Genomic DNA, 16,687 nt, shown 5'->3' on the forward strand with positions numbered 1-16,687 from the left:
ATTTTGAATATATATCAATTTAATGAATTGAATTAGAGAAAATTTTCTAACTCAGTTCGGAGGAAAAAATTTATCGTTTTTCAAATTTAGTTTATTTTTTTTAAAAAAATAATAATAAAATAAAATTATTCAAGATAAGCTTATGATTTCAAATGAAAGGTTATGGTTTAAAGGTCATATATGTAGTTGGGAATTGCATAGAGATAAGCTATCAAATACATAGAAATGTTCTCTTATTCTCGTAATCTTAATTACATACTTCTTGACCGTGAAAATTACCATTAAATTTAAAATTTAATAGTGATTTTCACTAGCACGTTAAAGAGTCTGCATTTGAGAGTATGAGAGTTATAATGTGTGTAAGTAAGTTTGAAACATTTTTCAATATATAATATTGATTTGGCAGAGTATTCCCTCACTTTTGTGTTCGAATTCTTCCTTAATTAGTAAGATCTAATACATAAAATATTTAATTGAAAATAAAAAGTGAATGACGTAGAACAATGTTTGAACTTAAAACTTTTGTTCTAATATTATGTTAAATCACCACTTATCTTAAAAGTGTAAATGGATATAAAATTGTGAATGTAGTCGCTTGAGGTAGATCGAATATTCTAACAGGTGTGAGGTCGAGGGAAAAGCCATGGAACAAATGGGCCACTACAGCCCGCAGCCCACAAGTCAGTGATGTGTGGCTTGCCTTGAATGTCATATGTCTACTAGAGAAATTTTTTGTTGCAGATATCATGATAAGGTTTAAACTCATGGCTTAATCACTGCAACTTAGCCTTAGGTCAATGCAAATTTGCAATTGTCCACCATGAAGTATTGGAGTAACCCCATAAATATATGCAGTGGGTTGAAATGGCTTAAATGCATCTTATAAATTTATTTTCACAAATACAAGTTCATTGAAAAGGAGGAGAGGCAGAGAGATTTTGTATAGGTGGATGAAGCACAACATTAAAACAAAACTTGTTCAGATTTTATTCAACATAGTATTACAGCATCTCAATTACCACATCACTCAACTATAACCAAAACACCTTCAACATATATAAGCTGATTAGTACATTGGCTTCATGCATAAGCAAAAAAAAAAAAAAAAAAATGCTTCTCAATGATATAAAAACTAACCAGTGGCGGGTGGTAAATGCCCACCACTGCCAATTCTCTGTCTCTGCCTCTATCAAAACAGGGCAGAACAGAGTCCCCCATAACTCAAATCTGAATGGTAAAGGGCCATCTTAAAATAAGCCCACATCCAAAACTAACTTACACACCAAAGACGACTCTAAACGTTTCACTTTTCTTTGATACTACTGCTATAATAACTAGCTTGACTTAATATTTTTCCCCCCTTCTTCTAAAGCACAAGGATCTTCTCCATTTCCATTTCATTGTCAAAATTTAAAATTTGTATATCTAACGGTATATACGATGTCGATGTTAACGGACGTTGCATCATTATCATATATACAATTAAATACACAAACTTTAAGTCATGAACACGAAACGAATGCTATAAAAGATCCTAGTCCGCTTTTAAATGGGGCTTCCTTTAAGTTCATCAGGGGAATTGTAGGCCGCTAAAGGTCTGGCCGAAGGACCAGCCGGCAGGGGCAACCTTGTAAGAAACGACAGTGCGGCCATCACCTGTGGTGACCTTGAATGAGAGGCTTTGTCCATTGAGGTAAGTGTTGCTTTGCCAGTTCTGACCCCAGTTTCTGGACATGGTTTGCCAACCGGTTCTCGACCCTTTGATTGAAACAGCATGAACATCACCAGAACCTCCAACGTTGGTGATTAGGACAAGGTTGAAGTAAGAATGGCCGTTGATGGTGAATCTGATGCCCCCTCTCTTTCGGCATGGGACCCTACATTATTATTTCAAATCAAAGAATCAAAGACTTTAGCTTTTAGGAAGAAAAGGTTAAAGGGAGGAGTATGATCCAAGTAGATAAAAAGAAGGATGCTTTGTTTTATGCAGAACATATACCCAAAAGTCAAATACATATTTTACTTTTTTAGTAAATAACAAACCAAACAAAGCAGTTGTAATTAAAATAAGGATTCCTTGGTCAGAAAGCTGACAGAAAGTTAACAGTAAGTGGTTCTAGTAAATGCTTCCGTAAGCACGTAGAAGAGCCGTGCAGCTGATGATAAGCTGGTTTTCACATGCAGAATGCTTTATTTTATTTTAAGCAATGACCCTGATGGACTTAGAAAAGATGTTCATTCTCGAACAGTAATTACCGTCTGTAAGACACAGGAACAATCCCAGCTTTGTACTGAGCAATATGTTGGAAGACAGGCTGAGAGAGGTCAAAATGGTGCTGGGGAGGGTTGCACCAGCCCCCTGCATTGTTGGGGAGAGCATTGTTTGGCGGGCAGAAGTTGGTGGCAGTGACCACAACAGAGCCGGGCAGGCACCACCTACGGTCATTAACACACCTAACCTCGAAACAAGCCCCACAGCTCAATCCATTGTTGAACAGTGCCGTGCTCAAAGCTGCTGTGTTAGTCCCATACCCTTGGCTGTAAAGGTTTCCATACCCACAAGCCCCACCTGCAAAATAGTCATCAATATGTTGTGTATAAACCGAATGATGCGACTGTGAAAATCAGTCTGAGTATAAATCGATACTTACCCATTGTACCAGAGGCATCACCACCTCCATAGAAAGTGGCATGGGCATCAGTCCAACCCCCACCATAAGCATTAGCAGAGGAGCTCATGAAAGAGAGAAATCCCAACAAGAGAAGTCCAAGAAGGGCCATTTTTTACCTGCAGATATATACCATGCATGCATGTTGAAGAACACCACCAACTCGGAACATTTCAAAATGAAAAGAAAAAGTTATAACATGAATACATGATGATGAACCAAACCACGGCACAAACCTTTTGAGAGAGAAAGTGGGCTGTGAGTTGTGAGGAAAAAGGGAGGGGTTGAGGAGGGGATAAATAGATGGTGGGAGGAGCAGCAAAGCAGTGCACTTCCTCGGGCAATGTCATATCACCTGCCACTATTTGACGGGTGGGGACCTTAACCCGCCAAGTGCTATCGGCTTTTGTCCGTGGAAACAAAGGCCGAAACAGGGGCACGTTTCTTCAAACCACGTAGTTTCAACTTTCCTGTGTTGGTTGGTGTTGCTACGCAAATTTCATTTCATTTTTATCCAAAATTCAACGAGGGTCAAACTGCCAAGCCCATAACGGTTTCCAGTTACTCCATTTATTATTTTTTTATTATTATCTCAACAAAAATTATTTATATATATACTTGTTCGTACTAGTCAGCTGGAAATCAATCTAATAAAATATATGTATTCTAAAAGTATGTAAGAAAGACACTTTTTTTTTTTTTTTTTTTATTAATAATAACATGTGCTTTTCATATGCGGTTAATTGGCTAAGAAACACTTGTCACTTTATTAAACTGCTTTGTAACTAATATTTATTACAAACTAATTTGTAGTTAATTTCTGTTCTTAATATCTTATTATATTATATTTTTTTGTCATTAGGTTACTACAACTGTTATTATAATTTGGTAATTGATGAGGCACGGATTATGTCAGCCACTAAAATGTAAATTGATATGTGACAATTTACTTGATACTTATTACCATTACAAATTGATGCTAGTTCACATGCACACTTGTTGTATTAGCCACTAAAATAAATACTACGTACCACTACGCTTATGCCACGTACATTTAAAATCCGACATAACAATCCACGTAGTATTTTCCACCTCAACTACTAAAATATCAGCAATATTGTCACATTAGCAAGATAGAATAAAAATAAAATAAGAATATAATTTCTAACCTGCACTACTCTCTAAAAAAAGCATGATGGTCATGTTATAATTCTTAGCTCCCTTCACCTAAGTTACTATTTTTTCTATAAATAAGGTCATTAATTTGTAACACAAATATACTCATCAAGTAATTAATAAGACCAAAACTTAGCCCAATATGGCACTTCCTAGAATCCCAAAGATAAATTGGCCTAAGTTTCTAAGGCCGAACCATCCCAGAATCCCGAAAATATATTTGCGTAGGTTTTTGAAACATAAAACACTCAAAATTATTTTCACATTTACATCACATCAGAATATTTTTACAAACAAAAAGCTATCATCCTTCAAAAAGCATTAACAATCGAGGCTATGTTTGGTAAAACCATTTCTTTATTCATTTTGTTTTATCTTTTTCAAAACAAAAATATTAACAAACAACCCAAAACACAAAATATTCCAAACCAATTTTACTTTTATGTCACATCACAATATATATATATTTTCTTTAAAAAAAAAAAAAACCCTTTAAAAAGCCATTTTCTCTTTAAGTTCATTTTTTTTCTTCATATTATTATAAATTTCTACAGTATATGTTATCCAAATATTGTTTGCTGTTTGGCTTTACTGTAAAATAAAAAATAAAAATAAAAAATCCCAATCTAAATGCATGCATGACAAGGCCGGCTTGGGTCTAAAAGCATGCATGTTGAAACCGACCAATTTGTAAATAAATATAATGTTACGACTTTCATGTTGTGAACAACTTTATTAATTAGCAGCTGTGACGACCTATTTATTATGCTACAGAAATCCCAAAGCCTTGTCATTCAATGTTACCTGTTAGGCTGATTAATTCCCCCCCTCCAACCCAAGAGAGACACAGAGAGAGAGAGAGAGAGAGAGAGAGGTGCCAAATCGATCTGCCGATGCACATGGGTGATGTATGTTAACAGGTTGTTACATTGGAAGAACCGGCCAAGAACGACAGCTCAATCTCATTCATTACTATTCATTTATTGCCAATTTCTTCTCTTCTAAAACCAAAAACCTTCTTCTTGCAAAGCTGCATCCCACGTGAAAACTCATGATTAATCTAACAAAAACATTGACATAACAATTTGCATGTGTTTGTGTGTCAAGTCAGGAGTAGAAAGTAATATAAATTAATTGTAATTCGGTCTATTTAATTAAACGGGTTAATTAAACCCATTCAATTCTAACCATATAATCTCATAAGATATTCGTATTAAGATTGTGAACCGTGTTAAAAATTGTTATCCTTAATATTTTTTTTTCCCCTCATATTTTATATATAGTTCATACGTACCTCCAAGTACTTGAGCTTTTTTATCTTTCTCGTTGCATATATATATAGGCCTCGCTCTAATGTGCTTTGAAATTGTGTATTTGTAATGTACTTGTTGTAATTTTAGCATTTCTGATATATATATATATATATATGCTCTTCGAGGATGCTTACTTATACAGCAATTTCATTTCGATCAGTTTTTTGTTTCTTTTATTGTACAAGTCATACGGCTATGTTTGTTAGTGTTTTTATTTTAAAAAGAAAAATATATTATCAAACTTCATCTTTTAGTTCAAAATTATCATTCCCTGATGAAATATTGATAAATTTCATTGAGCCTTACTCTTTCACAGAAGGCATTTTAAGGGAATAAGTTTGCTCAAGACTTATAAAGCATACAACCCAGACATACTTGACAACGTGGGACTTTTAACATGCCCTCTCACGTATGCATGACACTATTGTCCAAACATGTGTACAATGAAAGGGAATGTCCAATATTATCCAAGACCATGAAGCTCTGATATTATGATAAAGTCCATTGACCCTTATTTTTTTACAAAAAGCACTTTAAAGAAAAATATTTGCTTAAGGCTTATAAAACTCACAATCCAAACATACCTTAAGAATACGAGAGTCTTAATAAATATAACTATCTAATTAGCCATATAACCAAGGTAAAAGTTCAAATTGGTGTTACTTTATATATATATATTTTAGAAAAAGGAATACCAATATGAAAGCAAAAGCTAAAGCTAGCTAGCATCATAGCATGCATGCATGCACTACCAACAAATTCAAAAGATGCTTGTATAAAAGCAACATCACGCACGCATGCGCACTAGCTAGCTACAAATTGGCCTCCTGTCACCTCGTTCACACGTACACATGCAGCTAATCCCCACCCACCTTTTTGAATTAAAACCCGTAAATTTAATTATTTAACAACTAACATGAAAAGTGTTATTTTGAGATTTATATTAGTCTGTCTTAAAATATTTATAGTAAAATTTATTGCATTCCTAACAACACTTAGTCCAAACTTTAATCTCGTAGTTGATAAACTAGAATGAGTGTATTAGACATCGATCCAAAAACAATGTTCATCTAGAACCGACAATTTTTTACATGGGATTATCGAATTAGAATTGATCGAAGCCAAGAATCTTAGAATTGACTACGATTCAAATTGGACACGCAAACACTAACACCCTTTGTTTAATGGATTGGACGTGTGGTTGGCGCTGGCTCCATCTCCATAGATTCTCCTGTTTATTTCTTCAAAATATCACATTGAAAAGAGAGAGAGAGAGAGAGTGAAAGTGATAGGTTGAAACGGGGTGCAGAAGCTGCCATTTAGCTTACGAAAGCTAGCGGCTGCGACGGTTGGCTCTTTTCTGGGTCCTTGAAAGTTGCTTTGTCTTTGTGTTTCCTTGAATCGTTGGTTCTTTTTCTCTCACGGATTCACCTCTTAAGCTTAAGACGGTTCAACCACCAGTAAAAGCCAAAAAAACCTGAAAGCAGCCTCTAAACGGACGTGTAATAACAGCCGGCCTTTCTATTACTTCTTTCGGTGTGATCGTTTTCTGATGCTTTTCTTTTAAAAAAAAAATGTATTTATATATATATATATATAATATAAATTAATTTCGGTCGGCTCAGAGGGCTCAGAGCAGTCACTGCAATGGAATGATAAATGCCACGTACAAAATGAAGAAGACAAGTAAAGATCGATCAGAGCAGTCTCTGATCTTTCTAGGGAGTAGGGAGTGATACTATGAGGGTAATTAGTTATATATTCTCGAGTGTGTGAGAGTTCGTAAGCTTGAATATGAAAAGGGAAAGGGTAGTTTAATTACTTTAGAATTTTTGATAATAATGAAGATTTTCATATTCATGCATGGCGAACTCAAGACAAATTAATAACGTATAGATGACAATTATTAAATAATTAAGTATATGTTGTTTAGCCCAATTTCAATTAAAATGTTTCAATTTCATATGTTGTTTGATTCGACACGTGAGAAAAAGTGTTAAAAATATTAATTGAATTGACATTTTTTTTATCAATTTAAACTTTAGATATAAATATTAATTTAACCATATAAAAAATTAATTAAAATTCAACTACAACGAAATTGGTCCCTGCCGCCTTGCTCTTTTTCGGCTGTGGAAAAATGAAAAAGCAAGCAAAACTTAATCTTTTGACTTTACAAACTTCAAAACTTTTTCTTTTTCTTTTTTTCATTTTTGTTTTCTTTCTTTAGATGGTATATAATGAGATTAGTTTCCATGGTTTGGAATATTGAGTCATTTCGGTAAGCATGCATGGCTAATTAAGGTCAAGTATAGCGGCAGGCCAGGGTGCTTTATTTAAATGCTTATCTTAGGAATTATTATTATATTAATTAAATAATTAAATATACTTTTTTTTTTTTAAGATAAGTATTTATTTAACATGCTACCAAAGCAAATATCTTGAGTTTGAACTCAATTTTCTAGAATTCACCATCATTTTAATGAAATATTATACATTAATAAATTTCACTTATTAAAAGAGTGTTTTAATAATAATTAAAAAATAATGATAAAAACTACATTTTTATTCCACCGCCCATCCTTAAATTGAAGTGATGCCCAGATTGTATTTTTTTTTTTTTTTTATTCCAACCCATTTAAGATGAGTAGGATTATTTAATAAAGAGAGAAATAGAAAAAGAAAATCAATTTTCCTCTAATGCTCCGTTTGTTTCGGCGTAAAATGATTTCGGCATTTTTTGGTGTTTGGTAGGGACGAAAATAATAGTCAACCAGAAAATTATTTCTGTTTGACCAAAAATGCTTAGTAAATTTAGGAAAATGATTTACGCTTTTTCCGAAGACGCCAGACGTATTCGACCCCTTTTAAACGATACAGTCTACCTTCACTTCAAGCAGTCGACCATCACCGAAATCTTGCCGGTACCGAAATTCGACAGCATCCGGGCAATGTCGCAGGAATCCAATCAGCCCAGATTCCGACGACCGTATTCTGGCCATCTGGCCGGACAGATCAAGCCAGAACAGGCGGCCGGCCGGATCTGGCCCGAAAATTCCTGCCATAACGGTTCGCCAGTTGGCCAGAACGGCCGGATTTCGGCGATTCTGGCAGATTCCGGCCAGTATGCTAGAATCCAGCAGTTTTGGCTGGAATCCAGTAATTTTTGCATGGAATCCAGCCAACCCAGATTCCAACGAAACTGTTCAAATTCCGGCCTTTATCTTGGATTCTAGCTATAGTAGCCGGAATGGCAGAATTCGGTAAAAGTGGCTGAAATCCTATCTGTCAGTGACAGAATCTCGTCTTCAGTAACTTTTATATTATTTTTCATTAATATTTGTATGTTTTGAATAAAAATTAATTTTTATAAGTTAATATGATTGAATAAAAATATTAAAAATATTTGTGATTTTCCGTACGCACTAAACACCAAAAAATACTTTTGGCGAAAAATATTTTTTCGAACAATAACTTTCCTAAAATCATTTTACGACAAAAATTATTTTACGTCGAAACAAACGTAGCATAATTTACATCTAGAAGAAGGAAAAAGGTGATGAGACATATTACATATATATATATATATATATATATATATATATATATATATATATATATATATATATATATATATATATATATATATATATATATATATATATATATCAATCTCTTTCCGGCTTTACGACCAACTTGTGTTTGGGTTCTGAGGCTTAGAATTTTCAAAGATTACTTGATAGAAACAACTACCAGACTCACAAAGTACTGTCGTTAAAGAAAATCCAAATCTTCAGATAATGTCAATCTGGGATATTGGCTTTTCCTTGTTGAATCGTACAGTCATCTTGATCATCTACATACTTCTATTTCTATACTATTACAATCGATAAAGATTACACGTACTCTATATTTATCCAGGAATATTACAATTAATGTTAATGTATTTAATAATATCTAAACGATTTCTCAATATCATATTTACAATAGGACATGTTAGACATACGTTCTTTGATTATATTTTATCAATTTTCATACGATCAAGTTTCAAATTTATTATTGAACTTGTGAGACTCGATGTACATAGGTCCTACAAATCTTATATTAAATTTAAAAATGAGATGCGTAAGAAATACCGGGTAAGGAATGGATTTGCATGTATCATTTCTCTTTACAATATTATTTGTGTTGGAGAAATGTTTGCTTACCTTATCTACCGAGCATGCTCTATAAAATAGGATTTTTTTGTTAAAGTATTGATTAAAAGATTAATTTTACATTTTTCTATTAGCTTAAACTTTTGGGATAAGCGGTAATTTAACATGGTATCAGAGTCAAAGGTCCTGAATTCGAACCTTGATTCGTCATTTACTTCCATTTCAATTAAATATTTCACGTGTTGGAACACGTGAGTTAAAGTGTTGATTAAATAATTAAATTTACCTCTTTTAATAAGCTTAAACTTTTAAAATAAGTGGTGATTTAACCTTGTATAATACAATATTATGGCCGGATCACCACAATTTCTTACTACGTTTTCCTATCTATCTTTACTTTCACTGTTTTATATTTTATTTTAGAAAAAAATGGAAAATCAATCCCAAAAATTTGGTTAATTTGTAAAAAGATCAATGTGGTATGTACATTGTACACACAGTCAATCATAGGGGCGTGAAGAATTGTGTTGTTCCAAGATGACGGTTTCAGATAGATAGGTCATAGGTCAGAGGCCAGTGAGGACCAAATACATTAAAGCAATGGAAGTAAAGTTCAACTGGAATCAAGCTCAAGCTCAGCCATGAATCGATGACCCAGTCATAATCAAGCTTCAATTCAGTCAAATCTAATTCTCCTTTATCCCCGTAAATTAAGCATCATGAGATGGAGATTTAAAAATAGTATGCACGCATCAACCTCTTTAATTAGGGCAACGACCATGCATCTTCCCAATGTTGCTGTTGTTGTTGTTGTTGGTTTTTTGTTTTTTTTTTTTTTTTTTTTTTTTTTTTTTTTTTTTTTATGAGAATGAAATACAAGAGAATTAACAAATTCAAGAAAAATGAAGAAAAAAAATAATAATAAAAAAAAAAGGTGAAAATGCTTCCAAAAATGCAATTAAATATATGTACGAGAATGATACCAAACATATTTTTTTTCAACATAACGTACATTATTCATCTTAAGTTTTACTGCTGGATTAAAATCTTAAAAAATTCAACCCCAATTTAGACAATACAATTTTACAATTCCACTTTCTTTTTGGTTTATCAGGAAGAATGCAACTCATAAGCAATTAATGAAAATGCATGCGATTTTTAAAAATATAATTAAGCGTTTGATAAACCTATATATAATTCGGCCTTTAAAGTCGTGTCGCTTCTAAAACACATCCCATTGTTTACGGTTTGAAAATATGATTTTTTTTGTTCTTTCTCATTTTTCAATTGCCATTCTTTTTCAAATGGAAACACGCGTTGACCTCCGATATCATGGGACCAAATGAGTTCTAAGTTGTGTAAGTAACTCAAACAAAGTTTTTGTAATTTTGCATTTTATTTTTATTTTCACCTATCATGATTAATTTCCTATTTCAATGTTGTACCATTACGTTTGAGTAATTAGAGAATTTAACTCAAATCATAAATAATATAATCTCAATTTCATATGTTTATCTTATAGTATGTATATACATTCACACACACACCACACAAATATATGTACATACACAAACTCACTTGTATACACACAAATGCACTTATATTTATATTCAGACTCCCGGTTACAATAATTCAACTTATATCTATTATATTACAAAGAACATATATATATATATATTTTAAAGTTCTTAACATGTTCTCATTACAAAGTTAAAAATAATTAAAAAAAAAATTATATGAGTTTATACGAGCTTAAAATTTTTGTTCAAGCTTTTTTCATTTAATAAACGAACCGAGCCCAAACATGTTTATCAGTAACCCTAGTCACTTACGGCCCTAATTACGTTTACTTCTCTTGCTATTTGTGGACTAAAAAAGAGAACCCAAAGACACCATATCCAGGCCTTTATCAATGAAACCATGCGTTGGTTGTTGAATGGGCCGGTTTGCCATATCCAGTAGGACTGGACAAAGATCCCATCACATATGAATAATAGAAGATTATGGGCTAAAAGAAAAGGCAAGAAAGATTTGATAAAGGTCCTTTTTTTTTTTCTTTTTTTATTTTTATTTTAATTGGGCTTTAATAAAGTTGATAATTTTTTACATAACTTGAAAATTTGACAGAGTTTAAAAGGTTAAAGTTTAGGGTAAAAGAATTCAGGTCAAAACGAATTGACCTCATTAGACATAATTAACAAACAAGTTAAATTCACGTCAAACCACTGAATATATAGTTAATATGCATAATTGTATAATTAAATTATAAATTATAGTTATAGATATTCATTATCAAATCGATTTTGTAATGAAATAATTATAATTCTTATAATTTTAATATAGGCCGCAAGTAATAGTGTGACCCTTTTTTATGACCCAAAATGGTTAAAGGAGCTTGAGCCCTAAGTAATGGCTGAGAGTTTGGGCCCTAATAAGAAAGGGCCAGAAGCTTCCAGAACCGAGTCGAACGTCCCACGTGTCACCTGAGCCCATGAGTTTTCACGTGCCAAGATCAAAATACGGCGCCGTGTCAGTCTTTGGCTTTCATTTTGCTCGAAATCAACGGTTCTGATTTCGTATTGCCTCCGTTTTGCCCTACTTGCTGCGTCTCTCGCTCTATATAAACACCATAAACCCAAGCCCAAACCCTAACCCTAGTTCATTTTCATCACCAAGGAGAAGTGTCCAGTGGCCGTCAATCGAGTTTGATTTCTCAAGCCTTAGATTAAACTTTCAATTTCATTGCTTGCAATTTATTTGTCATGATTGTCTTTTTTGTGGTTTTATATGACGGATTCCGTGAAGAAATATGCCTCTGCCGGTGATGGGTTTAAATATACTACGAGAGATTAGTCTCTGTGAAATTAATTTAATCTGAGGCTTTGGCTTTTGTATTGTCATACTTTTACACTTGTTTGGCTGCCTAGAAAGTTTGGTAAAGGACTTATTATTTGTCATTTCCCAACTTCTTTTCAGCAACGAAGCAGAGTGTTAATGAACAATAATTCTCTAGAGCTCAAAGATTAGTTTTTTATTGAGCACATTGGTCTAATAATCTCAGCAAGTGGTCAAATTCTCTATATGCTCGGAAGATTGTTTTTTGTTCATTATTTCTTTTTTTGTTCCATAGAGTTGCTTTTTTAGGCACCGTAGTAATTAGGGTTTATGATATATTGGTGTTTTTTGCTTGAATGTATGATCTTAATTGTACGCATACGCATGTATGGGTCTCTTATTTTTATGCTCTGGAAATCATATTCCTTTGAAAGCATATGGGCTACTCTGATCGTATGAAATTAGAACTACTGACACTGCAAGTGATGATAAAACAGACAGGGACATCAGCACTCCTTTGGAGAATGTTGACTTGTCTTTTGGGAATCTCTCTGATGCAGTGTATGCTAGTGTGCCTTTTTGTCTTCATCTCTGTTCTTAATTCTTTTTTCCCTTTTCTTGTATGTGTTTGTTTTTGTATATTATAATTGGCCAAATAATATTATGTGAATCCACATGTAACTTCTCTGTTCTCTATTTTCAGGTCTGTATATATTGTATCGTATGCATAATTGTTTGCTTGCTTGTTCTCTTTAAATTCCAAGCAAGCAAATGTATAATCCATATGTAATTGCTTGCTTGCTTGTTCTCTATTATCTATTATCTGTTTTCAAGGTGATTTTTTTTTCCTGGTATTTTCTTTGCTCTTTTCATTTATAAGTCTATCATAGCTGCACAAAAAAAGGATTGGTATCCATTATTTAACAGGTCCTACTTAGTATTGAATATGTGCATGAGCATCCACTTGATAGAATTTGTATTCTTGTGCACTTATATGTACATGAGATATGCAGGTCCTTTCTTATGTGCCTCTGATGATTCTTATATTGCTCTAGAATTACCATGAGATTACCTTTGAGTTGTGCTTAAATTACTCTGGAACCTCATTTATGGTTTATAACTTCCTTACCTTCTTCTACTTCGATTAGTGTTGATAGATGGACAGAATTTTCATTATTTTCAAATTCGCATTTTCAACGAAATCTGCCACAAAATGATTTTAGCAGGTGACGATAAAACAGACAGGGACATCAGATTTAGAATGTGATGATTTTTGTCTTTGGGAATCTCTCTGATGCTACAACCATAATCTTTTTGATTCATATAACTATATAAGTATGCTACCAACATTTTACTGTTTTGCCAATGATGCATTCAAATGCACGCATTATCAGATATAAGTATGATGATATGTGTTTGTCACTTGATTCATTACCTATCAAAATATGTGTTTGTCACTACCTCTGAGGCAAAACTTACTCTTGAAGATGAAATGCTTGTTGCTTTTGTTTTTATGTTTACTTCTCTTGGTTTTATTTTAATTGTCATTCAAAGTTGGAAAAGGGGGATTACTTCTCTTGCTATTTGTGCACTAAAAAACATGCGTTTCTATCCAGGCCTTTCTATGAAACCATGCGTTTGTTTGTTGAATTGTCCGGTTTGCCATATCCTGGTAGACAAACATCCCAACGCATATGAATAATCGAAGATTATGTGCTAAGGAGAAGACAATAAAGATTTTATTAGTTTGTTTTCTTAAACTGTGTTGGAACAGGGCTCACAATGACTGGTACAACTTGAGAATTTGACATTAAACAGAGGGTTAGAGTTCGGTTTAATAAGGTTCAGGTCAAAATGGGTTGACGAGACTACAATATGCTTGTCACTTGAAGAGGTTCTTTCTAAAGATCAAATAAAATCTTGGACTAGCAAACGGTTTTAGTGGAAAATGAAAGTTTTGAGCTACTTACAGACCGAATAATGATAATGTAAAATAGCTTGACAAATTGCCTCGTAGCCTGATGATTGTTACAAAAGAACGGAGATTTGAAATGGTGCTTTTGTAGAAGCCTAAGGACAAAATTGGGCTCCAGAAGCATCTCATGTGATAAGCTTCTTCTAGATGGTATATGAAGGCTTGCAAGCAATTGTACATCTTTTCGTGCCTAACATCTTACTGGAATAAATGCTATTTGTTTGTCAAAATAAAATAAAATAATTAATAATATGAATAAAAATTCACTTTTTGGGTTGAAATTTAACTCATATTTCATTTTTATGAAAAAAGTTTGAAATTAGTGTGTTTAATGGTTATATATGAATCTAATACTGACATATAATTTATTAATAAAAAGAAGCTTTTGAAATGACAATCCCCGATTAAGGTTTTTTTATCCTATAGTCTGACCATAATCAACGGAAAATGACCAAAATACCCATTAAAAAAAAAAGGGAAAAAAAGAAAATAAAAAAAGATCATGGTTCTTAGATGACCCACGGCAAGCACCTAACATTAGTTCTTAGAACAAAGAACAAAGAACCAAACTGAAATAAAAATGAAAAATGTGAGGGTGATGAATGAATGGTAGAGGAAGAGACGTAGGAGAATCTGCTCAGACCATGTGGTTGATGTCCTTCAAAATCTTAAATCTTTTTAACACCAAATCTGATGAATCAATGACATCCTAATCTTTTTAACACCAAATATAACGAATCAATGACATTTCAATCTTTTTAACATCACATAAAATGAATCAATGACACTGAGCGGTGGCCCTCTTTTTTTCTTTTTTCTTGTAAAAAAAATAAAAATAAAAAATTATTTAAAGGTAATTGATAATACCAACAAATGCGCTTAGAAAGGGAAAGCGTAAATTGAACAAAACCAAAAGTGTTTACAACATTAATAACAAAAGCAGAGGCATCGTTTAGGTTGATTAAGTTTTATTTGTAGCATTCTGTCTGCAATAGTCTAAGTCGGTTGTTGGCTCGGTTTGGGTATACACCTTTATGGTGGTGGCTTATGTGCACCTCTATGGTGGTTTTTATGTACGCATTTTATGATGGCTGAATTTGTACCCTTCTCTTGATTAATGAAAATTGACCTTTTCTTCAAAAAAAAAATTAATAACAAAAAAAAGGTCAAAACAAAAAAACTAGCCAAAAAAAGAAACATAAAGAATAACAAATTATGGGAAAAATTTAAAAGATAGTAAATAAAAATACGAAACAGTATCATCAACAGATGGGGTGGCATACACTGGGGCGGAAAGATTACACGCGGGCGACGATGGCTATAAGGTAATGGATACAACCATAGAAGATTGGAGGAAGGCAGAGGAAATAATCAAGTGCGATTGAGGGCTGCTCATGTTCCGGCGCGTGTTGGCCGGACAAAGATGCAGCAGACGATGGATTGAAGCGGAGAGGCCTAGGAACTCGGTGGAAATGCGCGTGTGACGATGGAGCTTCTTGAAGGTGATAGATCTAATTTTGAAATAATCAAAACTAAAAACTTCAAAAAATAGTCGGATTCGAGGCATGGAGGATGAGAATACCGCCATGCTGGACCATTTAAAGTGTTGGAGAAGCCAAGAAAGCTTGTGAACTGAGCTTTGAATAGAGCTTCTGAAGATGCGGATAAAGCCTCCAAAGAGGCAAAAAAAACTTCGAAAAAAGTGAGAATAAGTAGGAAAATGAGAAAGGGGGTAGTAGGGGGAGAGAGGTACAAAACCCCCTCCTCCCCTTGCAGCCGAGTGTTAAAAAGGGTGTGGGGGGGGGGGGGGGGGGGGAGAGAGAGAGAAAAGAGAACTTCCTCCCAAATTATTAGTTAAAAAAACACGAGCCAATTCATTCCTACATCTCCCTGGATTATTTAACTAATTAGGATGGAACCATTTTCAACTTTACTAAAAGAAAGAGACGAAAAGGAGAAATATTTAAATTTCGAAAGGAACTTTAAAAACTTGCTCAACAAATTTGTAATACCCCGGTCCTATATTGGGAAGAGATGAATAGCTCACATAAACTGAGTGGTTTATAAAGATATTTATGAGTGCTATGTCTCACATTGTCTTTATTGCCAGGTGAAACTGGGCTTTATTAGAGATTCTAGGAAAGCTCCAAGTTGAGTAATCATTTTGGGGTGATAGCGCAGATGTGGCTAGCGATTTTCTCTAGGTCGTTACAAATGGTATTAAAGCTATATATTAACGCCAGATCATATGGTACTAGAGCACCGCATGATATACCCCTGACAAGGATGTTAGGAGTTTGTAACATCCAGGTCGCATATTAGGACATGCCATGAGGTGCTCCAGTACCACATGACCTGACGTTACTAGGTGGTTCTGATACCATTTATAACGACCCACCTCAACGACATAATATTGTTCGCTTTTGGTTCCATCGAACCAAACTTGCCAGAAGGTCACCCATCTCGGTACCACTCTCGTAGAAGCACGCTTAATTGCAGAGTTCTGATAAGTTCATGATCATCATGACTTTAAAATGTGTTATGTCAAGAAGGGTACGAATA

General features: G+C 33.7%; 1 protein-coding gene and 3 non-coding genes across 4 annotated transcripts; 3 read left to right on the forward strand and 1 right to left on the reverse strand.

Annotated features, from left to right (window-relative positions):
• Positions 1 to 963: 963 nt before the first annotated feature.
• On the reverse strand, positions 964 to 3,052 carry LOC133875562 (expansin-A1-like). Its single transcript, XM_062313732.1, has 4 exons — positions 2,906 to 3,052; positions 2,652 to 2,788; positions 2,257 to 2,569; positions 964 to 1,877 (listed from the first exon to the last, which is right to left on the reverse strand). Exons 2-4 carry the CDS (start codon positions 2,779 to 2,781, stop codon positions 1,571 to 1,573), a joined length of 750 nt encoding a protein of 249 aa, XP_062169716.1. The 5' UTR covers positions 2,782 to 2,788; positions 2,906 to 3,052; the 3' UTR covers positions 964 to 1,570.
• A 9,077-nt stretch (positions 3,053 to 12,129) lies between these two features.
• Positions 12,130 to 12,199, forward strand: LOC133876605 (small nucleolar RNA Z267). The gene has a single exon (XR_009901593.1). It is a non-coding gene; the product is annotated as a small nucleolar RNA Z267 (small nucleolar RNA).
• A 426-nt stretch (positions 12,200 to 12,625) lies between these two features.
• LOC133876609 (small nucleolar RNA R44/J54/Z268 family) lies at positions 12,626 to 12,711 on the forward strand. Its single transcript, XR_009901597.1, has one exon. It is a non-coding gene; the product is annotated as a small nucleolar RNA R44/J54/Z268 family (small nucleolar RNA).
• A 658-nt stretch (positions 12,712 to 13,369) lies between these two features.
• LOC133876611 (small nucleolar RNA R44/J54/Z268 family) lies at positions 13,370 to 13,451 on the forward strand. The gene has a single exon (XR_009901598.1). It is a non-coding gene; the product is annotated as a small nucleolar RNA R44/J54/Z268 family (small nucleolar RNA).
• Positions 13,452 to 16,687: the final 3,236 nt, after the last annotated feature.

Source organism: Alnus glutinosa, chromosome 8 (assembly GCF_958979055.1).
Source record: "Alnus glutinosa chromosome 8, dhAlnGlut1.1, whole genome shotgun sequence".
NCBI classification, from domain to species: Eukaryota; Viridiplantae; Streptophyta; class Magnoliopsida; order Fagales; family Betulaceae; genus Alnus; species Alnus glutinosa.